Here is a 27,370-nt window from a genome sequence, read left to right as displayed (position 1 = left end):
CATTTATAGACAAATTACAAAAATGCTATAATTACTATACTATAATCATTGACTCAATTCTTTCGTGTTGCTGAGTGCAGCACAAACTAAAATCAATAGGAATTTTGGGCCTTGCCTGATAGCAGTTTTGGGCAGCTTTTAAACCGTTTTGGGCAATTCGAGTGTGCCTCCGGAACCAACTTCTGGCGAGTTGTTTTTCCATACGTGCAGGGGAACATTGTTACTGTTACCCTTGAAGAAACTGTGAGGGGGAATAAAAAAAATAGGTAGCTAGCTACACTGTTTATAAAGAATTGATTAATCATAAACATATCATCACTATTTCCTAAGGGAATGCAAAATGTAAGTATATAGTTTGGCAGCTTTTTGGTTCGAATTTAACTTGTGTTTCAGTGACATAAGGGGTTTTCTAGATTAGCCATCCTCTGGACAATAGACGTTGGCTGAAAACAGCGATTTGTATGCTAACATGATGCTAGCTCACTAACAACAAGCTAGCTGCTCAATCACGCACGAATTAGCTGCTTGTTGGCTGTATTTGGTACGACTTGTTTGTTCATATTTATAGAAATCGTTCAACGTTAGCTAGCTAACTAGTTGTGGCAAAACAAAAGCTAGTAAGTCATCTGTTTATAGTTATCGCGGTAGCTAGTTTACCCAGCCTAAGAATAATCCTGTCTTTTGAATGGGCTAGGTAGCTAGCTAACGTTAGCTTTTGCTAACGTTAGCTAACTAGCTATTTTTAGCAATGTTTCAACCCAGATTAGCGTTCAAAAGCCCAAAATCTCAGTATCCAGCTAGCTAGTTAGCTTGTTAATATTAGTAGATTGTACATTTTCTATAATGTTGATGTTCGCTAGCTAATAACGTTAATAACATATTTAACTTTAGGACGGTGGGCACAGAAAACAACAAGTAAGCCAGATATCGGCTACCTGTTTATGGTTGTTCGTCATAGCTACCTACAGAAGCTAGAGTTGGATATAATATTTTGCATTTATTTAGCATGTTTATGTAACACAGTGCACTATTGCTCAATAGTAGTGTGTGAGCGAGAGAGGGAGTTGAAGTTGTTTTCTTAAATCAAAATTCAAATAACATACAATTATCTTGTCAAGGTGCAACACCATCTCTGTGTGCTAGGATTTAACATTTTACACATTGCAATGTCAACAGAATGCAAAAATATACGTGTTGATATTGAGTTGCCTTGGGATCATAGTTTGGTATGCAGGAGGAGAAGAGGTATTATCCACATGCTGCTCAGTGTAGTAGTCATACAGTTAATATTTTTGTAAGCAGCTGTGCAGGAGTGTATAAATATTTTATGCTGGACATGCATGTATTATTGAGAACCTTTCAATACTCTGTGTGTATCGGCTGAATCTGTCTGGGTTCACCATGGATACTGATCACGAAGGAACTGAATGTTGATATTCATAGGGTTTGAGAGAGGCAGGCAGCGATCTGTGATTCTGAGTGTGTTCAATGCTGCAGCTTCCTCTGTCAGTTTTGACCTTTTTTTTTTACACTAGGTTTTCACCTCTAGTGTTCTCTCAATCAGCTCTGGGCCTGTATCCACAAAGCTGATCAAGGATCAGTTTTGCCTTATATATTATAATGAAAGAGCAGTGGGAACCTGATCCTAGGTCAGCACTCCTACTCTGAGATGCTTTATGGATACAGTCCCTTGTAGCCTACATAGAAAACCTGAATAACACAGCTAGCGAGATAGATATAGGCAATTCCATGGTAACTGAATTACGCTTTGACTCAGATTTTTCACTTTAAAATGTATGCCAAACAAAAACCATTGATTTTAAAGTTTAACAAACCATACAACTTCTGTACTGTGCTGTCCAAACTTGTGAAACATAGACGTCTATGATTGGTTCAGATTTGGTCCGGCCAGGGCGGACTGACCAGATTTCAACTACTTTTCAGGATGCTTGTTACAGTAAATGGAAAGAGGGTAGGTGTCAGTAAGGTGACATTAAGTGGAGAGAGAGCGGCAGAGATAGTAAGAGGGTGGGGTTGTCCAGACTGTTTTCACAGTCTTGGTTTGACCACCAGATGACAGAAAGAGAAGAAAAATAAACGTATGAGCTGAACATAACAGTATGCCAGTGGGAGGACTGTGGCAAACTGTGGTTTGTGACTACTATGTAGTCCTGTGTAGCTCAGTTGGTAGAGCATGGTGCTTGCAACGCCAGGGTTGTGGGTTCGATTCCCATGGGGGGCCAGTATGAACATGTATGTACTCACTAACTGTAAGTCGCTCTGGATAAGAGCGTCTGCTAAATGACTAAAATGTAAATGTAATTTCCTATTGTAGCGAATTCAATGCAGTAATTCCGTTACTGATTTTTCAGAAATTAGAGTTTTAATCATTTAATAATTCCTAAACAAACTTGATATCAGTAAAACACTGTAACTATTTGGTAGGTCTACCTTTACTTGTTACTTCTTGGAACTTTGATTATCTTCCCTCATGAGGGAGAGAAATGAGGAAATATCTTAGATACGTGTGTTTTTAGTAATAGAATTACAAGGCAAAAAGCAATGTTTCTTAAACCTACGGAAGGCAAATAATTTATCCCAAACTAAATGTTGATATTAGTTGACAGGGGTCTTTACTTCAACATTGTGGTTCTAATACCTTAAATAAAATACATATTTAAGTAAAGTATAATCTCTGCATTATACAAGCCTCCTTTTTATGGGGGCTTATTTAGTTGATCAAAATATGAATGACGTTGTAATTGATTAACGTAACCTATTCATTACACAGGTTATGTAATTGGTTATGTAAACTCAATAAGTGGCAGACCAAACAACCACGTCAATTATTGTGTATGTAACACCTTTAAATTAAGTGTATGACAGCACTAGTATGAGAGGGAAATGGTAAAAAAAAATGGTTTTGTGCATATTGGATTTATTTGGATGGGTAATCGTCACAGATACAGTGCCTTCAGAAAGCATTCATACCCCTTGACTTATTCCACTTTTTGGTGTTACAGCCTGAAATCAAAATTGATTAAATAAAAAACATTTCTCACCCATCTACACACAATACCCTGTAATGACAGTGAAAACATGTTTCTAGAAATGTTTGCAGATGTATTGAAAATGAAATACAGAAATATCTAATTTATATACAGTGGGGAGAACAAGTATTTGATACACTGCCAATTTTGCAGGTTTTCCTACTTACAAAGCACGTAGAGGTCTGTCATTTTTATCATAGGTACACTTCAACTGTGAGAGACGGAATCTAAAACAAAAATCCAGAAAAATCACATTGTATGATTTTTAAGTAATTCATTTGCATTTTATTGCATGACATAAGTATTTGATCACCTACCAACCAGTAAGAATTCCGGCTCTCACAGACCTGTTAGTTTTTCTTTAAGAAGCCCTCCTGTTCTCCACTCATTACCTGTATTAACTGCACCTGTTTGAATTCGTTACCTGTATAAAAGACACCTGTCCACACACTCAATCAAACAGACTCCAACCTCTCCACAATGGCCAAGACCAGAGAGCTGTGTAAGGACATCAGGGATACAATTGTAGACCTGCACAAGGCTGGGATGGGCTACAGGACAATAGGCAAGCAGCTTGGTGAGAAGGCAACAACTGTTGGCGCAATTATTAGAAAATGGAAGAAGTTCAAGATGACGGTCAATCACCCTCGGTCTGGGGCTCCATGCAAGATCTCACCTCGTGGGGCATCAATGATCATGAGGAAGGTGAGGGATCAGCCCAGAACTACACGGCAGGACCTGGTCAATGACCTGAAGAGAGCTGGGACCACAGTCTCAAAGTAAACCATTAGTAACACACTACGCCGTCATGGATTAAAATCCTGCAGCTCACGCAAGGTCCCCCTGCTCAAGCCAGCGCATGTCCAGGCCCGTCTGAAGTTTGCCAATGACCATCTGGATGATCCAGAGGAGGAATGGGAGAAGGTCATGTGGTCTGATGAGACATAAATAGAGCTTTTTGGTCTAAACTCCACTCGCCGTGTTTGGAGGAAGAAGAAGGATGAATACAACCCCAAGAACACCATCCCAACCGTGAAGCATGGAGGTGGAAACATCATTCTTTGGGGATGCTTTTCTGCAAAGGGGACAGGACGACTGCACCGTATTGAGGGGAGGATGGACGGGGCCATGTATCGCGAGATCTTGGCCAACAACCTCCTTCCCTCAGTAAGAGCATTGAAGATGGGTCGTGGCTGGGTCTTCCAGCATGACAACGACCCGAAACACACAGCCAGGGCAACTAAGGAGTGGCTCCGTAAGAAGCATCTCAAGGTTCTGGAGTGGCCTAGCCAGTCTCCAGACCTGAACCCAATAGAACATCTTTGGAGGGAGCTGAAAGTCCGTATTGCCCAGTGACAGCCCCGAAACCTGAAGGATCTGGAGAAGGTCTGTATGGAGGAGTGGGCCAAAATCCCTGCTGCAGTGTGTGCAAACCTGGTCAAGACCTACAGGAAACGTATGATCTCTGTAATTGCAAACAAAGGTTTCTGTACCAAATATTAAGTTCTGCTTTTCTGATGTATCAAATACTTATGTCATGCAATAAAATGCTAATTAATTACTTAAAAATCATACAATGTGATTTTTCTGGATTTTTGTTTTAGATTCCGTCTCTCACAGTTGAAGTGTACCTATGATAAAAATTACAGACCTCTACATGCTTTGTAAGTAGGAAAACCTGCAAAATCGGCAGTGTATCAACTACTTGTTCTCCCCACTGTAACTATTCACACCCCTGACTCAATACATGTTAGTATCACCTTTGGCAGCAATTACAGCTGTGAGTCTTTCTGGGTAATTCTCTAAGAGCTTTGCACACCTGGATTGTACAACATTTACACATTGTTATTTTAAAAATTCTTAAATCTCTGTCAAGTTGTTTGCTGATAATTGCTAGACAGCCATTTTAAAGTCTTGCCATAGATTTTAAAGCCGATTTAAGTCAAAACTGTAACTAAGTAACGGTAAGCTGTAACGGTAAGCTGCTCCATTGTATATTTGGCCTTGTGTTTTAGGTTATTGCCCTGCTGAAAGGTGAATTTATCTCCCAGTCTGTTGGAAAGTAGACTGAACCAGGTTTTCCTCTAGGATTTTGCCTGTGCTTAGCTCTATTCTGTTTCTTTTTATCAACAAAAAAAACCTCCTTAGTCCTTGCTGATGACAAGCATACCCATAACATGATGCAGTCACCACCAGGCTTGAAAATATGAAGAGTGGTACTCAGTGATGTGTTGTGTTGGATTTGCCCCAAACATAACGCTTTGTATTCAGGACAAAAAGTTAATTTCTTTACCAAATTTATAGCAGTTTTATTTTAGTGCCTTATTGCAAAAAGGATGGATGTTTTGGAATATTTTTATTCTGTACAAGCTTTCTTTTCACTCTGTCATTTAGCTTAGTATTGTGGAGTAACTACAATGTTGTGTATCCCATCCTCCGTTTTCCCCTATCATAGCCATTAAACTGTAACTGTTTTAATAAAGTCAACATTGGCCTCAGTGAAATCCCAGAGCGGTTTCCTTCCTCTCCGGCAACTGAGTTAGGAAGGACGCCTGTATCTTTGTAGTGACTGGGTGTATTGATATACCATCCAAAGTGTAATTAATAACCTCACCATGCTCTAAGGGATATTCATTGTCTAATTTTTATTTTATTTTTACCCATCTACCAATAGGGGCCCTTCTTTGTGAGGCATTGGAAAACCTCCCTGGTTTTGTGGTTGAATCTGTGTTTGAAATTCACTGCTTGACTGAGGGACCTTACAAATAATTGTATGTGTGGGGTACAGAGATGAGGTAGTCATTCAAAAATCATGTTAAAAACTATTATAGCACACAGTGAGTCCATGCAACTTATTATGTGACTTGTTAAGCACATTTTTAATCTAAGATTGAAGATTAGTTGATTATTTGAATCAGCTGTGTAGTGCTAGGTCAAAAACCAAAATATGCACCCCTTGGGGTCCTGAGGACTGAGTTTGGGAAACACTAACTTATTGAGTCAAGACATTTCAGCTTTTCATTTGTAAAAATTTTGAAAAACATAATTCCACTTTGACATTATGGGGTATTGTGTGTAGGCCAGTGACACAAAATCTAAATGTAATCTATTTTAAATTCAGGCTGTAACATAACAAAATGTGGAAAAAGTCAAGGGTTGTGAATTCTTTCTGAATGCACTGTAGTTTCCCCATCAACTCTTATGACCTAGTATGAGCCTTGCCAAGCTTGCTGCTCCACACATAATAAGAGACATTACATAAAATATCTAATTTCTAGCTTTGTAGCACACTGCATCTGTCATTAATAGGAGAATGGTATGCTTAAAGTGCTTGAGCGAGAATGTCTATCTACCATTGCGTGTGTGGGTGGGAGACCTGACACAGTCGTTTTTAGAACCATCTGAAGGAACAGTGTACAGCCCGCCCTGAGCTTGTATGTAGGCCTTTGTATGTGAGTGAGGTGAGAGAAAGAGGGAGAGGGACCATGCTCTGTGTGTCTATTGGGTTAGCCTGTTCAAGGGAAGGCACAGCCTGAGTGGCAATGGGCAGTTATGTAACTTAGCTCTTATGTAATTGGCCAGCTCGCTCACACACACCAGATCCTGACACTTTGAGAATGCAAGTTTTGGAAGAGAGCAGGGTAAAGCAACCACAGAGCAATGACACTTTATGATTTACTGTATTGTTCTATTGCAAGCACTTCTCTGTCATAGATGGTGAGAGTGAAAAATGAATCCATTTGATTGATAATAATCTACTTGCTGATGTGATTTATGTTATCATGCTTTTTGTTGTTTTTCCACATACAACAAGACAGCCCACTTCACAACAATAAACAATAGTGTTTGCCAAAATTACATGTTTGTTTCCTTACCCTGATTTAGCCTAGGTGAACTATCTCTTTAAATGGGGTCACTGCTTTGTTGTTTGACATAATGGCTAAAGCGGTGTGTACTCTATTTGATTGCAGGTACCCCCAGTGAGGATGTGTAGGTAATGCTCTCTGAGCTCTGCGGGACGCCATGTCTGAAGAAGCGATCTCAGGAAGTGACCTGGACCCCAGCATTAACAGCGAAGAGGAGGATCTGGAAGAGGAAGAGGAGGAGATTGAGGATGACGATGAGGGTGACAACGATGGGGATGATGAAGATGATGCAGTCGGTGAGTGGGGGGGAGGTGTCACCTCCATAGAAGTTGCCTTTAGTTTACTACTCACAATTAATGCTGGTATTTCAGTCAGAACAGAAGACAACATTCAAGAAGTAATTCTAATTCACTTTAAAGACTATCTGTTAAAGGTAGAGTAGGTGATGCATAAAATCCACTGTTGTTGTGCTGCAGCTACCACGTTGCAGCAGAGTGAACTGTACCCATCCACATGGGCAGATACTCTGTGCGAGTGCATCGCGCTCAATATTCTCAGTTCATCATATCGCTGAGTTTCCGTTTTTAAATGGTTGTACAGCAGGCAGCTGCTAAGAAACGTGATGAAACTAGTTTTCTTCTTGTTTGTCAAGTCTGACGCAAAACATCTATTTAAAATGTGAACTTATGTAGTCAACCAATCAGTTACATCGAGATTCTGTCCCCAATGGCATCCTATTCCCTACATAGTGCCTATGGTACCTGGGCAAAAGTAGTGCACTGCAGAGGGAATAGGGTGCCATTTAGGACGCACAACAGTCAGGTAGTGAGCCAGGCACTTGGAGAGAGTCTGAGGAGCTGCCATGTCACCATGTCCTACATTGTTACAGACAGACTAGTGTCAACAACATGTTAGAGCAGACAGAACAACAGGTAGGAGAATGCAGGTTTTGATGAATGCTGCTGGAATGAAACTGCCTGCATCTGCTCTGAACAACGCCTCCAAACTATGTGTTAAATGCCAAGAATGTGAGAGGCTTCCAGGGGTAAGGAACACCAGGCAAGGCCTCACTCACACTTACAGCCTGGCTGCCTAGAAGGATGGGAGAGTAATGAAGACACTGGGTGTGTCCCAAATGACCAGGGCCCATAGGGCTCTTGTGAAAAGTAGTGCACTATTGAGGGAATTGGGTGCCATTTGGGACGTAGTCACTGTCTGTAACATGTCTTACTGGGGTCAGACAGTAACAGCCATGAATGAACCATAGAGAAGATTATTATTATTTGGCTCAATAAAGAATACAAGAGTTAGGATTTAAGGATGTTTTCCCAGATCCTGGAATAAGAATCTTGTTCAATTGAGATTCTCCATTGAAAGTACCCCAGAAACGGATAAACCAGTGCTTCAGTACACCTTTCAATAGTGTCCAAGAGAGATTGGAGAAAGTTCCCAAGAAGCAATGCTTTCCCAAAAGGGTTTGTCTATTTCTCTAACCTTATTGGCCGGTTTCCCATACACTGATTTAATAATTAGTTGACTGATTTATGTAATTCTCTGCTCCTCTGTCCAACAGAGCAGCCAGAGAGTGGCCATGGGAGTACAGAGATGGAGACCCAGGGAGGGAGGGACTCCCCCTCAGCTACCTCACCCTCAGAAGAGCCTCCCTCTGGGCCCCCGTCTCAGCCCACCTCCAGGCCTTCTTCCCGGCCCAACTCAAGACCTGCGTCTCGCTCCCAGCCCCCGTCTGACCATGGCTCCCAGCCCCCGTCCCGCCCTGAGAGCCCCAGTCAAGACAAGCCCTCTGCGGGCAAAAAGAAGAAATCGAGGGCTTCAAAGTCCCAGGCCCCTTCATCCGGTCCTGAGAGCCCCAGCCAGGACAAGCCCTCTACGGGCAAAAAGAAGAAACCAAAGGCTTCAAAGTCCCAGGCCCCTTCGTCCCGTCCTGAGAGCCCCAGCCAGGACAAGCCCTCTGCGGGCAAAAAGAAGAAACCGAGAGCCTCCAAGTCTAAGGACCCGAAGCCTGCTAAATCCTCTAAGCCTGCACACATGAGGAAGAACATCAGGTATTTGTTTGATAGGGTGGTTTTAATGTATAATACACCCTCTCCTCTAACCCAACCCCCTGTCCTCCTCCTCCTCGAACCCATCCCCCTGTCCTCCTCTCCTCGAACCCATCCCCCTGTCCTCCTCTCCTTGAACCCATCCCCCTGTCCTCCTCTCCTCGAACCCATCCCCCTGTCCTCCTCTCCTCGAACCCATCCCCCTGTCCTCCTCTCCTCGAACCCATCCCCCTGTCCTCCTCTCCTCGAACCCATCCCCCTGTCCTCCTCTCCCTCGAACCCATCCCCCTGTCCTCCTCTCCTCGAACCCATCCTCCTCTCCTCGAACCCATCCTCCTCTCCTCGAACCCATCCCCCTGTCCTCGAACCCATCCCCCTGTCCTCCTCCTCCCTCGAACCCATCCCCCTGTCCTCCTCTCCTCGAACCCATCCCCCTGTCCTCCTCTCCTCGAACCCATCCCCCTGTCCTCCTCTCCTCGAACCCATCCTCCTCTCCTCGAACCCATCCTCCTCTCCTCGAACCCATCCCCCTGTCCTCCTCCTCCTCGAACCCATCCCCCTGTCCTCCTCCTCCTCGAACCCATCCCCTGTCCTCCTCCTCCTCGAACCCATCCCCCTGTCCTCCTCCTCCTCGAACCCATCCCCCTGTCGTCCTCTCCTCTAACCCATCCCCCTGTCCTCCTCTCCTCGAACCCATCCCCCTGTCCTCCTCTCCTCGAACCTGTCCTCCTCTCCTCGAACCCATCCCCCTGTCCTCCTCTCCTCTAACCCATCCTCCTCTCCTCGAACCCATCCCCCTGTCCTCCTCCTCCTCGAACCCATCCCCCTGTCCTCCTCCTCCTCGAACCCATCCCCCTGTCCTCCTCCTCCTCGAACCCATCCCCCTGTCCTCCTCCTCCTCGAACCCATCCCCCTGTCCTCCTCCTCCTCGAACCCATCCCCCTGTCCTCCTCTCCTCGAACCCATCCCCCTGTCCTCCTCTCCTCTAACCCATCCCCCTGTCCTCCTCCTCCTCTAACCCATCCCCCTGTCCTCCTCCTCCTCGAACCCATCCCCCTGTCCTCCTCTCCTCGAACCCATCCCCCTGTCCTCCTCTCCTCGAACCCATCCTCCTCTCCTCGAACCCATCCTCCTCTCCTCGAACCCATCCCCCTGTCCTCCTCCTCCTCGAACCCATCCCCCTGTCCTCCTCCTCCTCGAACCCATCCCCCTGTCCTCCTCCTCCTCGAACCCATCCCCCTGTCCTCCTCGAACCCATCCCCCTGTCCTCTCCTCTAACCCATCCCCCTGTCCTCCTCCTCCTCGAACCCATCCCCCTGTCCTCCTCTCCTCTAACCCATCCCCCTGTCCTCCTCTCCTCTAAACCATCCCTCTGTCCTCCTCTCCTCTAACCCATCCTCCTCTCCTCGAACCCATCCCCCTGTCCTCCTCTCCTCTAATCCATCCCCCTGTCCTCCTCTCCTCCGAACAGGAAGCTGCTAAAGGAGCACCAGATGGAGGCAGTGACCAAGGCAGCCCAGCAGGAGGAGTTAGAGAGGCTGAGGCGTCTGGAGCAGCAGAGGAAGGACTATACAGCACCACCTGTCATAGAGTGTCCTCCCCCAGGTGAGAGTTCTACCCCAACCCACCCTCTGGACATGTCTGTCACACCCCACTATCTCTCTATTTTAGTGATGGGCATTTGAAATGATTTCACTATTCGAATAATATCATGTTATTTGTTTGGATATCCAGATAGTCGAAATACATGTGTTTTTATTTTTGGGGGGGGGGCCTTCAATGGAGATGTGAGAGCCGGTGCTCTGCTCGTTTCAGCGGAGGGGTGGGAGAGGAGATGGGGCCGGTGTGTTGCAGTCTATGTGTGTGGCACTGACTGAGTGAGAGAGGGAGAAAGTAGCCAAACCGAATTGTGCTAGTTAGACAAACTTGTTGCTGCCATAGGTTATACCATCTGGTAGTGCCTGTCTTGGCTGCATCAAATCGTTGTAAAGAAGCTAGCTAGCTACAGTAGCCAACTAGCTAGCTAAAGTAGCAAGGCTAATTGAGGCTATTTTGAGGCATCCTTGTCTACAACAACTCCATTCATATGAAACAGCCTACCTGTTGGTTGATCACTGTAGCCTACTCCTTCTCATTTAGCCAACTTAACTTATTTTGCATTGATTAGAAATCTCCCACTTCACTTGCGACACATGGAGCCTCTGACTGTAGCGCCAGCGCCTCTTTTTTATGGGGCGCACTCATAAAAACTGTCATTAAACTGTTTTAGAAAAATTTAGATGGGGCAGAAGTCTGTGTGTGGTTGAGGTTCTAAAATGTAAATGTAAAAAAATGGTTCTGGATGTCCAGATAGCTAGCAACAATGACAAGAAGCTGCCATGTGGGGAATCGTAGGTGGCATTTTTCAGCTAGTTTCTACCGTGTTTTGACTCATGTCACGTCTATGCTAATACAGCAAAAATTCGCTAGCTAGCTAACCAACAACTGTAATGATATATTTGAGACAAGTGCTCATTGTGCAAATGTATTTAGGTTTGCAATAAACATTGGAGACGAAATATAGTTCACATATGATCTAAGCCAACCCCGTCTGTTTTGCCCCATAGTTGCGCACATTTAGGTTTTCTTGCGAAACAACCAACCCGTCTGTCAAATAGATACTTTTATTACATTTTAGACACAGCCCTCCCAAAAATGTAATACTTTCCCATGTACAGTGCCCATCCCTTCTCTTTCCATCTTTCCCTTACCCGTTTCCTGCTCTGCCTGCCTGCCTGCCTGTCTCTCTCTCTCTCTCTCTTTCCCTTCTCTCTCCTCTCTCTCTCTTATTGTTCTCTGTACATGTCCCCCTCTCCTCCAATAGAATCGGTGTTGAGGCCTGGGGAGGAGGAGTGTCAAGGTCAGGGGTCGTTAGAGGCTGCTTTCCTAGCCAGGCAGGACGTCATCTGCCTGGACAGCAGTGACAGCAGTGAGGAGGAGGAGAAGCAGGAGGACGTCAAGCCACCAGCTATCCCCATTATCAGACTCGCTATCAGACCCGCTATCAGACCCGCTATCAGAGACGGTAAGACTGTAGGAGGACTGCTAAAACGAAGGGAACAACCACAACTCTCTGGCTGTGTCCCAAATTGAACCCCGAGACCCTATGCACGTGGAGATCTGAGACTATTTGATTGGTGTAAGCAATATGATGTGACTTCCCCATAGCCTATCAGAAGGTAAGGTGGTGCTATTGACATATTTCTTAGACCTGTCCAATCCTCTCAGTTATCCACAAGTGTAAAGAGCATTATAGGTAGAACCTTAAAGTTATAATGTTCCTTGGTTGGACTAACAGGAATATATACCCAGTTATTGGTTAGTACTTATAATGAACACAGCATGCTATCTAGAGGCAGCACGGACATCATAATTACTTCATAATCCATGTGTCAGTCATAACGTTGTTTTAGCTGTCAGGTTACAAATGCTTAATGGCATGAACTATGAATATCAATTCCCCTGCTTGGAACCAATGATGCCCGCAATCTCTCCAGGACCACATTGGAAATAAGTGTGTTATTTGGATGTTTTTAACTGTCATTATTTAACCGAATAATAAATAAATACATCTAATCAATCAAATTCCTCCCTGACCCAGACGTGATCGAGCTGAGCTCCGGGGACGACGATGCACTGCAGATCAGCAGCGAGTCAGCCAATGAGGACGAGGACGAAGGTGCGGGGGGCACGGCGGAGAGCAGCGGCGCGCACATCAACGACTCGCTCAACCAACCAGACGCCCAGGGGAGGGTCCTAGTTAATATCAACCACCCCGCAGAGGAGGAAGACCTGTACCTCGCCCCACAGCTGGCCCGCGCCGTCAAACCTCACCAGGTACGCTAACTCACACACACACTGCTGCAACATGGGAGAAGGCGTCACAAAGGCAGACCAGGTAAAAGTGCCTTGACTGCATACGTTATGTAATTGAGTTCATTCTCTCTCTTCCTCCATCCCTCACCCCCCCCCTCCTCTCGCTCCATCTCTTACCTCCCCCTTCTTTCTCCCTCCCTCCCTCCCAGGTTGGTGGGATCCGGTTCCTCTATGATAACCTGGTGGAGTCTCTGGAGCGCTATAAGGGCAGCAGCGGGTTTGGCTGTATCCTGGCTCACAGCATGGGTCTGGGCAAGACACTGCAAGTCATTTCCTTTATAGACATCCTGCTCAGACACACCGGGGCCCACACCGTACTGGCCATCGTCCCTGTGAGTAGACCGTTAAGGAGATGATGGGTGTGTCTCTCTCTGTCTCTCTTCTCTTGCTTTCTCCCTCTCTCCCGCTCTCTATTCTCCCATTGCACTATGTGCGTCTCCCCTGTGTGTCTGTCTGTCTATCTGTGTGTGTGTGTCTGTCTGTTTGTCTATCTGTGTGTGTGTCTGTCTGTTTGTCTATCTGTGTGTGTGTCTGTCTGTGTATGTGTGTCTGTCTGTTTGTGTGTCTGTCTGTGTGTGTCTGTCTATCTGTGTGTCTGTCTGTGAGCACAGCTGTGTCTTTATCTCTCTTTCTCTCTCTCGCTTTCTCCCCCCAGGTGAACACCCTCCAGAACTGGCTGGCGGAGTTTAACCTGTGGCTTCCCACCCAAGAGGCCCTTCCCCCTGATAGTGACCCTGCCGTCGTCACAGGACGCACCTTCAGAGTCCACATCCTCAATGACGAGCACAAGTACGTGACATTATATAGTAGAGCTGACTAACACACTGCAGTGTGTGTCAGTTGTTTACTGCCGTGTGTGTGTGTGTGTACTGCCGTGTGTGTGTGTACTGCCGTGTGTGTGTGTACTGCCGTGTGTGTGTGTACTGTCGTGTGTGTGTCAGTTGTTTACTGCCGTGTGTGTGTGTACTGCCGTGTGTGTGTGTGTGTGTGTGTGTGTGTACTGTCGTGTGTGTACTGTATAACCATGAGGTACATAAAGACAGCACTGACGTGTGCCTGTGTGTGCGAGCATGTGTGCGTAACATTGCTGACGTGTGTGCCCTACAGAACCACGGTGGCCCGGGCTAAGGTAGTGGAGGACTGGTCCAGGGACGGAGGCGTCCTCCTGATGGGGTATGAGATGTACCGCCTGCTGTCCCTGAAGAAGAGCTTTGTGACGGGCAGGAAGAGGAAGTCCAAGAAGCCCCAGGGACCTGTCATCATCGACCTGGACGAAGAGGAGAGGCAGCAGGAGCTCATGAAAGGTCAGGGGTTAGAGTTCGCTGCCGGGCCCATTGTGATCTGGGGCCGGAGTAGTAGTAGTAGTTACAGATTAGGAGTGCTGATCTAGGAACAGGTCCTACCTGTCCATCTAATACTATTAATTGTGATCTAAAAGCCAAAACTGATCCTAAATCAGCACTGACTCTGAGACGCTTTATGAATATGGCCCTGATCCATTGATAATGAGAAACAGCACACCAATATAATGATACAATACTGTAGGCTGACAGGAGTTCACTAGACGCTGGATGAATAATGCCTTGTAAAGAAGCTGCATAAATTACAATATTAAAATGCCAAGGCTGATGAATTGCCTGCACATCAATGACATTCTACTACTAATAGTAAATCAGAGAACATTATTATTTTATCTATTCATCATCATTCATGTAACCTGTGTTTTACTCTTTTTTCACACACACATTCTCCCAACCTGTGTTTTACTCTCGCTCTCTTCTCTACTCCCACAAACACACCTACACCCACCTAGGTATCGAGAAGGCGCTGGCCAGGCCCGGTCCAGACGTGGTGATCTGTGATGAGGGTCACCGCATCAAGAACTGCCACGCCAGCACCTCGCAGGCCCTGAAGAACATCCGCTCCAGGCGACGCGTGGTCCTAACGGGCTACCCCCTCCAGAACAACCTGATAGAGTACTGGTGCATGGTGGACTTTGTCAGGCCTGATTTCCTGGGCACCAGGCAGGAGTTCAGTAACATGTTCGAGAGGCCCATTCTGAACGGGCAGTGTGTGGACAGCACGCCGCAGGATGCCAGGGTGATGAGATATCGAAGTCACGTCCTCCATAGTCTGCTGGAGGGCTTCGTCCAGAGGTGAGCGCAGAGAAGAGTGCAGACTGTCTGGTTTAAAATGATTCACCTCCCTCGCTCACCCTTTGCTTTTTATATCGCTCTTTCTGTCTCTCTCTCAGGCACTCTCTCGCTCTCTCTTTCCCTCTCTATGTTTCTCCATCTCTCTATCCTCTCTATCAAATATGGTTTCTTATCCCAAATCAAACCCTAACTCTTAGCCCCTACTCTCTCCTATAGATCTGTAAAGGATTGGTGAGGTATATGCAGTCTGATAATAATCTGTTGTGGTTCATCCGTGTCTGTCCCAGGCGAGGCCACGACGTACTGAGGGACCAGCTCCCCTCCAAGGAAGAGCATGTGATCATGGTGCGCCTGTCGCCCCTGCAGAGGGCCCTCTACGCCGAGTTTATGAACCGCTTCAGAGAGGCAGGCAACAGCGGCTGGCTGGGCCTCAACCCACTCAAGGCCTTCTGCGTCTGCTGCAAGGTGAGGCTGAGATCGCTGTACTGGTGCTGTGGGGTTACAGACAGACAGACAGGCAGGCATACCACAGACCCCTCAAACTCAACTCTGGACCTCTAAGCCAGTTCCACTGCATTTTTTAATTGTTCCCCTCTAATTAGGGACTGATTTAGACCTGGGACACCAGGTGGGTGCAATTCATTATCAAGTAGAACAGAAAACCAGCAGGCTCTGGACCTCATAGGGTAAGAGTTGATTACCTCTGCCATAGACCATAGTGACCATAGGGTACTGCTGTGGGTTAGTCAGCCTAGCCAGGATATACACCCTCATCTTAAAACATGGAATCAGTAACACTATTGAAGTCAGTCCATTGATGTGTGCGTGTGCGTGTGTGTGTGTGTGTGTAGATCTGGAACCACCCTGACGTGCTGTACGAGACCCTTCAGAAGGAGAACCTAGCCAACGAGCAGGACCTGGACCTGGATGACATCACGGCGGCCGCCAACCCCCGCTGCCCCGGCGCCAGCCTAAAGGCCAAAGCGGCCGACTCGGCCAACAGTCGGATCAACGTCGGCCTGCCCCCGCTCAACCCCATCCAGGAGAGAGCCAATCAAGTCATCACCTACGAATGGGTACGTAACGCCACTCTCTCTACCCACAGGCTGGCTGAGAACATGTTAGATACTTCTCCTATGTTAGCCTGGGTCCTATGCATTAGGAAGAAAATGGGCCGAAACGGGTAGAAACCTAGAGTCTCACCTACCTGAGTTTGTCCAATAAGAAACGCTTGTTTTCATGTTCGTTTGCAAATCGTTTTGCTACGGTGTGCACTACTGAATACAAGCCTTGTTAAACCAGACCGAATGCTGTGCTCATTATTGCATGATTTTCCACTGTAAAGATTCTAAAGTTGTATTGTGAAACCTAGGGATGTAATGATTCACCGATACGCATAGGCTCCCCGGTTTAACTGTTTAAGATATGAGCGCATCGGTCCGCGGTACCCCAAACCGATCCAAATGTAGCATGCATCGGTCAGAAAAGCGATTCAAAAGTCACGAATTGCTGGTTCACAATTTTTTTGGGGTTGCTCAAATTACTTTCTTTCTACCTTCAGAAAATACCTCATATTTTGTGACAACTGCGTCCTCCCCTTCGGTGTCTAACTAACCATGCCATTATGTTGACAGCCATAGATCTCCAAGTCATTTTGCATGCCGATCAACCCCAGACTATATGAGTAGCCTAGTCAAACTGCATGCCGATCAACCCCAGACTATATGAGGAGCCTAGTCAAACTGCATGCCGATCAACCCCAGGCTATATGAGTAGCCTAGTCAAACTGCATGCCGATCAACCCCAGGCTATATGAGTAGCCTAGTCAAACTGCATGCCGATCAACCCCAGACTATATGAGTAGCCTAGTCAAACTGCATGCCGATCAACCCCAGGCTATATGAGTAGCCTAGTCAAACTGCATGCCGATCAACCCCAGACTATATGAGTAGCCTAGTCAAACTGCATGCCGATCAACCCCAGACTATATGAGTAGCCTAGTCAAACTGCATGCCAATCAACCCCAGGCTATATGAGTAGCCTAGTCAAACTGCATGCCGATCAACCCCAGGCTATATGAGTAGCCTAGTCAAACTGCATGCCGATCAACCCCAGACTATATGAGGAGCCTAGTCAAACTGCATGCCAATCAACCCCAGGCTATATGAGTAGCCTAGTCAAACTGCATGCCGATCAACCCCAGACTATATGAGGAGCCTAGTCAAACTGCATGCCGATCAACCCCAGACTATATGAGTAGCCTAGTCAAACTGCATGCCGATCAACCCCAGACTATATGAGGAGCCTAGTCAAACTGCATGCCAATCAACCCCAGGCTATATGAGTAGCCTAGTCAAACTGCATGCCGATCAACCCCAGACTATATGAGGAGCCTAGTCAAACTGCATGCCAATCAACCCCAGACTATATGAGTAGCCTAGTCAAACTGCATGCCGATCAACCCCAGGCTATATGAGTAGCCTAGTCAAACTGCATGCCAATCAACCCCAGGCTATATGAGTAGCCTAGTCAAACTGCATGCCGATCAACCCCAGACTATATGAGTAGCCTAGTCAAACTGCATGCTGTGCACAGCTTTGCGCACCCACCAACAAGAGGTAGACCCTGATCTGACACATCTACGTGTCACAGGACAGCATTCAAATGTTTGTAAAATGGCTTGCGCAATATTAGGCTTTATTAGTTGAGTGACAACCAGTGTAATTTGCTAGGTTATTTTTATGAAATGTGCTGTTGAAAATTGTGTTTTACCTGAAATAAAAGTAGCCTAAGCTACTGCCCGGTCGACGCAGCAGAAGAGAATCTCACTAACCATTTGATTATTAGACGGGGGTGCAATCCAAAGTTGTTCTATTTATTTATTGGCTATGTCATAGTTCATTTTTACAGATAAATATTGATAAATGAATTAGTGGGTGATGGTGATTTCAGATCAAAAGTGGGGGGACAAAAAGCAAATATTGCCCCCCCAACTGATAGTGGGGTGGTAGATGGCCAGTTTCCCTTATGGCTCAGCTCAGGTGCCCACATCCACCATATACATCATTTACACACACACAGAAGTCAGCTCAGACAGATCCAGCTCAGACAGATCCAGCTCAGACAGATCCAGCTCAGAGGCCCAGCTCATGAGCTCCATCAGCAGCAGATTTTCATTTAGAATGGAAAATGAATGCGTTTATGCAACAAATGCTAGTGCATCGAACCGACTCGCATCGATTCGTTCCTCTAATCAAACCAAATCGCACTGTATGTTTTCAAACTAAAACGTATTGTTCCTGTATCGTATCTCATGTATCGAATCGTCTTAAAAGGGAAATATGCACATCTCTAGTAAAACTTAAGACCTCCTCGTTGGTGTGAAATAATGAACTTCATTCACCCACCTCCTGTCCTGTTCCATGGATCTCTGTCTCTCCAGGCCAAGGACATCATGAGCAACTACCAGACTGGTGTTCTGGAGAACTCTGCCAAGATGCTGCTGCTCTTCCACCTGATCGACGAGAGTGTGAGCAGAGGAGACAAGATATTGGTCTTCAGGTTGGACCTATTCCTATGTCTGACGTGGAACACTTCATTCAGACACTCCAGACACTTCCTACGACCAGACTCATATACTTAGACTTTATTGTCCTTTTTCTTAGAGAGACTGGAAATTAGTATTTTTGCTTTTCACCTCGAAGTATCAATGTGGTTGTAACTAACTGACTTGAATGTGTTTTTAATGTATGTGTGTGTGTGTGTGTGTGTGTGTGTTTGTTTGTTTGACGTGTGTCCATCAGTCAGAGCTTGTCCACTCTGACAGTCATTGAAGGCTTCCTGTCCAGACGGCCGATGCCAGCAGGCCGAGTCTCCCCCGACAACCAAGGCCAGAACCAGACCTGGGTCCGCAACATCAACTACTACAGTGAGTCACACGGCACAACCCTGTTCCCATGGCAACCACTACTACCCAGACCATGCCATCATCATTATTCCCATGGCAACCCTTTGACTCTTCACTTGTGACAGCTCAGCTGTGATTTGAACCCAGATCCCACTAATGTACTCTGTTGTTCCAGACTAACTATTAGACTAGTTAGCTTGTTTTCACAGCATCCGGTGGAATATTTTGGCTTCAAACTGCTAACTGAATTTATCTACACTCACATCAGTCTTTCTGTGATTCCTCACATCCTATCTCCTCGCCTCCTCAACTGTCTTGTAAGGAAAGGTCCAGGGTCTCCATCAGACCTTCTTCTCCAATGGGTTTTGAAGTGGAGGCAAGAAGAGACAATACGAGGAATTGATGAAAGATGAATTAAGAAAGAGCCATGCTTTTTCTCAGACATCGATCTCTGGGTTAATTTTCTAAATCATACTGCCCCCTACTGGAATGGCCACCACACTACACTAGATACAGTATGTATTGTGTCCCAAATGGCACCCTATTCCCTAAATAGTGCACTACTTTTGGCCAGAGCCCTATATGGGCCCTGTTCAAAAGTAGTGCACTACATAGGGAATAGGGTGCCATTTGGGACATAGCATGTTTGCTGGAATCGCCCCATGATGCTGATGTAGTGAATGTGTCTGTTGTCTACCCCCAGGGTTGGATGGGAGTACGTCTGCCTCGGAGAGAGAGAAACTCATCAACCAGTTCAATGACCCAGAGAACACCTCCACATGGGTCTTCCTCCTGTCAACGAGGTAATATACTGTACAGACACACTGATACACATAAAAATATAAGTGAAATTGATGTGGTGTGATGGGCTCTTCCCTTTCTAGTCATTATATTTCTATGCTTATATTCTTCACTCAAATACACAACAAAAGCTGCGTTTACACAGGCAGCCCAATTCTGAATCTTTTTTTTTCACTAATTGGTCTGTTGAACAATCAGATCAGCTCTTTTGCCTATAATTGGGCAGAATATCAGAATTGAGCAACCTGTGTAAACGCAGCCAAATGCACTCAATTAGACACACTAGCTCACACATATTTATTCACACACATAATTGGATATATTGCCCCTCCCTTTTACATACACTTGATTAGCCATTCACTTACACAACCACACAAACACACTTGTGCATGTTCTTAATAAGCCTGTGTTGTGTGACTTGCAGGGCGGGCTGCTTGGGGGTGAACCTAATCGGGGCCAACCGGGTGGTGGTGTTTGATGCGTCATGGAACCCATGTCACGACGCCCAGGCGGTGTGTCGGGTGTACCGCTACGGACAGAAGAAGCGCTGCCACATCTACCGCCTGGTCTGTGACTTCACCCTGGAGAAAAAGATCTACGACCGACAGGTCTCCAAGCAGGGCATGTCTGGTAAGAGAGAGGGGGAGAGGGAGGGAGGTTAGGAAGGGAGAGAGAGAGTGGAGGGGGGTGTGTGTGTGTGATGGTGCTGCTGCTCCTGTGTGTGTGACAGGGCATGTCTGGTAAGAGTGTGTGTGGTTTAATATATTGAATATGTCATGGCATGAAATTGAAGTTGAAATGCGAATGGCGGCGTAGTACAGGGGAATCTCAGTGGTCAGTAACACACTGTGATTGGTTGTGTCCAGACCGCGTGGTGGATGACCTGAACCCGGTACTGACGTTCACCCGCAAGGAGGTGGAGTCTCTGCTGCACTTTGCGGAGGAGGAGCCTGACCCGGCCAAAGCCCCTCTGCAGCCTCACGAAGAGATGGAGACGGTCATCAGCCAGGCCTGTCAGCTCTACCCCCACCTCATCACTAAGGTACACTCACACACTCACTCATGCACAGATACACACTCTCACACGCGTAGACACTCAGTGCCCAGTTTATTAGGTTCACCACCCCGGTCACCGCTCCTGAGTCACGTGGCCATGGCTTGCTATATAGAGCAGGCAGACAGGCATCTTGGCATTCAGTTACTGTTCGATTGAACGTTAGAATGGGAAAAACTAGTGACCAAAGCGACTTTGAGTGTGGTATGATCATCGGTGCCAGTTGCGCCGGTTCCAGTATCCTCCTGGGCTTTTCACACACGACAGTGTCTAGGGTTTACAGAGAATGTGGCGAAGAAACCAAAAACATCCAGTCAGCGGCAGTCCTGTGGGCGAAAACAGCTTGTTGATGAGAGCGGTCGAAGGAGAATGGCAAGAATCGTTCAAGCTAAGAGGCGGGCCACAAATAGGTCAATAACAGCGCAGTACAACAGTGGTGTGCAGAACGGCATCTCGGAACACACAACTCGTCGGTCCTTGTCACAGATGAGCTATTGCAACAGACGACCACACTGGGTTCCACTCCTATCAGCTAAAAACAAGAAGATGCGGCTCAAGTGGGCACGCGATCACCAACACTGGACAATTGAGGAGTGGAAAAACAACCCCTGGTCCGACGAATCCCGGTTCCTATTGCGTAATGCTGATGGCAGAGTCAGGATTTGGCGTAAGCAGCATTAGTCCATGGACCCATCCTGCCTGGTGTCAACGGTACAGGCTGGTGGTGTAATGGTGTGGGAAATGTTTTCCTGGCACACGTTAGGTCCCTTGATACCAATTGAGCAACGTTTCCATTCCCCAAAGAATTCGGGCTGTTCTGAAGGCAAAGAGGGGTCCGACCCAGTACTGGATTGGTGTACCTAATAAAATGTATATACACACCGTCATGTCATGGATCACTGTATTAATATGGTACACACACCACTCACACTAACATCCCTGTTGATATGTACCCCACCAGGAACCCTTCCATCATGAGTCTCTGCTGGTGGACCGGAAAGAGTCCAAGCTCACTAAAGCAGAGAAGAGAGCTGCTAAGAAGAGCTATGAGGATGAGAAGCGTGCCTCCGTGCCCTACTCTCGCCCCTCCTATGCCCACTACTACCCAACAAGCGACCAGACCCTCACCAACATCCCAGCCTTCAACCAGCGCAACTGGTGAGTGGTCCAATGAATGCACTATTCCTACCACTAATCATACAGCATCCCTAACCAATCCTCCAACAGCGCTGTGTAAGCCTGTTAAGCAGGCCTAAACAAAAGCCTATCCATACAAATGATCCTTCTAGCCTCCAAACTCAACCATGCCATCTGCAGCTATCATCAGTCTAGAAAACTGTCCCAAATCAGACTGTGTATTGATATGATCCTCATGTGTTTTTGAATCCTCCAGGCGTCCCATAGCTCGGGGTGATGAGAAGCCCATGGCCAGCGTCCGGCCCATCCAGTCCACCCCCATCCCCATGATGCCTCGCATGGCGGGCATGGGCATGGCCGGCTCCAGCTCCGGGGTCAGCTTCCCGGTCAACTACCTGCAGAAGGCGGGTGTCTATGTTCAGAGGATCGTCACTACCACTGGTACAATAGATATCCTGCAGGGATAATCACTTTTGAATTGAATTGGTGCTGATAGACACTGAAACGCTTGGCAGGGTCCTGTTCATTTGGGCACATCGTGTCCAATTTTTTTGCCGCGTACAATGAAAATGAGTATTTAATAGACAAGGTCAGATAGAACTTCCCAGTTTCGGAGCGGTTTCTTCTGTTTTGGGCCAACTAAACACAACGGGTTAGGAGTTTTAGGAATAACTCCTGGTGATATAGGGCTACGTCCCAAATGGCACCTTATTCCCTATAGAGTGCACTACTTTTGACCAGGGCCCATAGAGAATAGGGTTCTATTTGGGATACTGCCGTGGTATTGTTTGGACCTTTTTGACTCCTTCTGTTTGCCCCTTCAGATATAGTGATCCCTGGAGCCAACAGCACCACGGATGTCCAGGCACGTATCGGTGCAGGAGAGAGCATCCATGTGATCAAAGGGTCAAAAGGTAATAAGAACATACTGTATACTGTAGAAGCTGTACCTCATATCTACCTGCATGTGTAGTTAAATTAATTCTCTACATACTCTAATCAAAATACTGTGCTCACCTTGGAGAGCGGTTTACAATATCCACATGGACACCTGAATTCCCAGGTTGTTATCTCATTTAGATAGGGCTTGGTACTTTAACCTAAGCATCAAAACTGACTGGTGCTTCCCTGCATGCTTATTTTTATGTTTCTTACTTTACCTTATTTTTTACTGAATAGTTTTATTAGCTAATGTCATGAGAGGAGAGCTTGCAAGTAAGCATTTCATTGTACTGTGTACACTTCTCTGTATCCTGTACATATGACAAATAAAGTTTGATTTGATATCAGACACTAACTGCGGTCTTCCTCACAGGTACCTACATCAGGACCAATGATGGGAGGATTTTTGCCATCCGCTCAGGGAAGCTCAGCAGAGCAGTGCAGGGAGGATCTGCTACTAACAGAGGTGCTCTACACATACACAAAGTACTTTACATTACATGATGAGGAATCCATGTAACAGGATATGACAGAACAAAGTGACTTGGTGTTCAGACTACATAGATAGGGCTGGGTGGTAGCCTAGCGGTTAAGAGGTTGGGCCAGTAACTGAAAGGTTGCTGGTTCTAATCCCCGAGCTGACTAGGTGAAGGTACTTAACCCTAATTGCTCCTGTAAGTTGCTCTGGATATGAGCGTCTGCTAAATGACTAAAATGTCAAATGCGCTGGGTAGTAGACTGAGGTATGTAGTAGAGAGAAAAAATAACCAGAGAGGACCTAGTACCGAGCCCTGGGGGACACCAGTGGTGAGACATCAACATGCTGCGTTAAGGGAATAATGACTCTCTTTTGACCCTCCTCTATTCCTCAGGTTCCCAGGCTTCCCTGCTCCACGCCATCGGTAACGGCTGTTTGTCTCCCATGGAGCGCCAGCGGCTGACCCCCGACAGCGCCTCGCGGCCCTCCACCCCCGAGAGCCCCGAGATCCTCAGAGAACTCAGCCGCTACGCCGTCACCGTGGATACCGTCACCATGGGCAACGAGCTGCCGTCACCATCGGACATGGCTACAGGGGACGAAGAGGGGGGGAGCAGAACGCAGCAGTACAGTCAGAGCACAGAGTCGGACCTCAGTCGGCAGCTCAGAGAGGACATCGGAATGAGTATCAGCGAGGCTCTGCGATGCTCCAAACGCAAGATGGCCGCAGCAGCGGGTGGACACAAGCAGGCGGGGGGCAAACGCAGCTCATCTGCAACCGGGTTCCCGGGCCTCTCCCTGGGCAGTGGAGGGCTCAGCTTCCCCCCCCTGAACCAGGCCCTGCTGGGGGGACACATGAGCCACCCAATGCTGATGGGAGGCAGCTCCTCATCCCCCTTCCTCCAGTCAGCAGGACAGACTCTGGGAGACCTGCAGACCATGTTCCCCTCGGCAGGGGCGGACCTCCTCAGCCATGCCTCCTCAGCCACAGGAAACAACGGACACCTCCCCTCATCCTCCACCTCCTCCTTGTCCTCCACCTCTTTCTCCTCCACCATTGCCACCATGCCCATGTCCTCAGCCTCCACATCCTCCTCCTCCACCCTTCCCCCCTACCTGATGAACCCCAGTGTGGCTGGTCTGCTTTCCCCAGGCTTCCCTCTGAACTACAGTCAGTCCCTGTTGCCTGAGCCCAGCATGTACTCCAACAGCCTGGGAGGAGGCCCAGGCAGCACTGGAGGAAGCTCCAGCTTCCTCTCCCACTTCCCCTCTTCCCCCTCCAGCCTCCTGGGTGCAGCGCTGAGCCAGCCCGACTCCCACCACCTAGCCACGGAGAACGGTGGCAGCAGCTCGGACGATGATGTCATTGAGGTGACAGGACAATGAGCCATTGAGCATTCTTAGACCCTGACAACCCCTCACCCCCACTCTAACATGGCTAACCTTCATAGCACCCCTACACACACACACACACACACACACACACACACACCTCTCCCATGAGCGTATGAATGAGAGAGAATGAGTTGTACCTCAATGTGCTTACCAAGACAGAGTAACAAATCCTTATGCTGAATATCTTACTGAAGAAGAGACTGAAGATTTGCCCGAGCCTCTGAGTTTGGTGAGGCTGAGCACCGGAGACCATGGATGGGAATGGATGGACGTTTTGTTGAGTGGGACCAGTTGAGATGAACATGGGGCTTCCAAGCACTCCCTCTCCGGCTATATCTTCTAGCATGGCCCAGCCATCCCCTTATTAGACCCCCATGACGATCTCTGAGGCCAGTCAGGATACTATCTGATCTGAGCTCACATCAGATGGAACTATATAATCATCTGTTGGACCGTTTGCATAAAAAAAAAAAAAAAAAAAAAAATGTGCTTTTAGAGTCGTTAGCTGTTTGCTAGATATTGTAGCGTCCCTGTTGGAAAGGATGACAAGACAATACAGTATATGTGACCTGGATGTTTTGATTCTAATAGTATTCTAAACTGATCTTGTTGATATTTTGTAAATGGTGGTTATAATCATTAGTTGTTTATACAGAGTGTTCAGACTGGGCCAGGGTTGAGTTCAAAGTTCAAAGGAAAGGGTTGGACGGAGAGACGGTGTGTTCTTATGATCAAGTTGTCATAACGACGGTGACGCCCTTAGCTCGATTGCCGAGGCGGCCATTTGAGTTACTTTTATTTCAAAGAGAGACCTTAAAGGTCAAATGAATGTACATCCATGTCAGCCTTTTGATAACAAGGGGGGCTGACCTGGGTGGGTTCGGACAATGTGTTCTCATTCGTTCGTTTAGCCTTAAACGACACTAAGGGGTCTTCTTCTTGAATCTTACCATTTACACCTTTAGTACACCCTTTCCTCTTCGGAACGACTTCAGACAGAACTACTGAGCATCCAGGCTAGTTGGTGTCCAACTCAAGGGACAGGCTCCACTAGCTCTGGTCCAGGGCGTTACGTGCAGCTTGCCGACACTCCGCAAGCCGCACGTAACACCCTGGACCAGAGATATACAAAACACTATTACACTTGCACTATACAAATAGGGATATGGATCATATACATTCACAAACAGTTTATAGATCTGGGCCCATATTTATCAAGTGTCTCAGAGTAGGAGTGCTGATCTAGGATCAGGTCCCCCTGTCCATCTAATGTTATTCATTATGATCTAAAAGGCAAAACTGGCCCTAGATCAGCACTCCTTCTCTGAGACGCTTTTATGAATACAAGCCCTGACAGAATCCTTTGGAGCCATAGGTTTACTCTGTAGCATGACTGGGTGTATACCTTCAGAAAGCGACAAACACACAACCATTTAGCTACAGTAGTTAACAATGACTACGGTAACCCACCAAGGACTGTGGCCATTTGTGTGGCATTGTTAAGCCAGCCCGTTGTGTGGGGGTGGATGTATAGATGGCCTTACCCAATGAGAAGCAAGCAGCACACAGGAGTAGCCTGTCTGAGATAGCTAGGTGTATCCCTGACCGCAAGGCAGACAGACAGTCAGTGTAAGTAGCTTCTCTCAGTAGTGTATCTCTGTAGCTCTACAGTGCTTTGGGTCTGTCTGTACTGGTCTGTGCTGTTCTGTGGTTGGTCGATACGTTTTTCTTTCTGTGATGTCATCTCAAAATCATAATGTGAGTGGAATGAATCGGGCCTCCAGGTTATTTTTCTCCACTGGAATTGGACATGGAACTCAAGTTGGGCTACAGGAGCCAAGAGAAATGTCTGATATATATCACCCAATTTTGTGTGGAGTTTCAGTTTAGTCTCTACACCCTATTCCACCTATAGAGCTATAAAAGAATGGGTGATTCCACCACACATCCCTCACAACCTCAACTCTACCCACCCACTACTGCATACTTACCTGTCATTATCCTTACAACCTGTTTCTAGTCGATCATGTATGTTGGATGTTTTCCTCCACCTCACCTCGCAACCTCCTTAACCTTTTCTAATTGGCCTGGTCTTGTGTCCATCAAATGATTCAGCCAATCATCCCAGTCCTTTTAATAGACAATTATTTCCTTGGAGGAAGAAGCCCCATCCTCCCTCCCAATCAGAATTGTTTTACTGTGCTTCTTATTTTTTTTAAGTGTCATCATGAGGAGAACGTGATCCGTATGTTTTTTTTAGTAGCAATGTTCTTTTATAACATCTTGATGTTAGCTCGCCTCTACTAGTTTGTCCTTTTATTTCAATGTATGAATTTACCAAAATTATTTATTTATAATGATCGAAATGAATTCATCTGTCGTATTTTTATTTTTTTTGTACATTATGCTCTCGTTTTTTATTCTGTTTTTATCAACGTTGATCTTTTCACCAGTGTCTGTGAAAGAGCAGACCAGTGTCGCAGACTGACTGTGAGATCGGGAGGTCAGTCACCACATGTATCCAGCATAGAGGCGAGCATAAAATGACGACTGTGTTACTTTGTTAATGTTATTTTAACAGTGAATAAAACACTTATCTTGCGTTATTA

General features: G+C 46.6%; 1 protein-coding gene across 1 annotated transcript; it reads left to right on the top strand.

Annotated features, from left to right (window-relative positions):
• Positions 1–232: 232 nt before the first annotated feature.
• LOC121578064 (helicase ARIP4-like) lies at positions 233–27,370 on the top strand. The gene is made up of 22 exons (XM_041892150.2): positions 233–342; positions 7,022–7,212; positions 8,490–8,979; positions 10,448–10,581; positions 11,840–12,040; positions 12,617–12,852; positions 13,041–13,223; positions 13,547–13,680; positions 13,999–14,195; positions 14,705–15,047; positions 15,335–15,512; positions 15,899–16,123; positions 18,490–18,608; positions 18,851–18,975; positions 19,658–19,757; positions 20,180–20,385; positions 20,622–20,797; positions 21,771–21,967; positions 22,203–22,387; positions 22,771–22,860; positions 23,262–23,354; positions 23,761–27,370. Exons 2-22 carry the CDS (start codon positions 7,074–7,076, stop codon positions 24,750–24,752), a joined length of 4,743 nt encoding a protein of 1,580 aa, XP_041748084.2. The 5' UTR covers positions 233–342; positions 7,022–7,073; the 3' UTR covers positions 24,753–27,370.

The sequence above is a fragment of the Coregonus clupeaformis genome, chromosome 12 (genome assembly GCF_020615455.1).
Source record: "Coregonus clupeaformis isolate EN_2021a chromosome 12, ASM2061545v1, whole genome shotgun sequence".
Taxonomy (NCBI): Eukaryota; Metazoa; Chordata; class Actinopteri; order Salmoniformes; family Salmonidae; genus Coregonus; species Coregonus clupeaformis.
This window is presented reverse-complemented; position numbering and strand designations above follow the sequence as displayed.

Bases quoted from the DNA above. Each gene is read 5' to 3' on its own strand.
- LOC121578064 (XM_041892150.2), top strand. From the start codon at position 7,074: ATGTCTGAAGAAGCGATCTCAGGAAGTGACCTGGACCCCAGCATTAAC. The intron at 18,609-18,850 runs GTTGGACCTATT...TGTGTCCATCAG, and splicing joins GACAAGATATTGGTCTTCAG to TCAGAGCTTGTCCACTCTGA. The intron at 20,798-21,770 runs GTACACTCACAC...GTACCCCACCAG, and splicing joins ACCCCCACCTCATCACTAAG to GAACCCTTCCATCATGAGTC.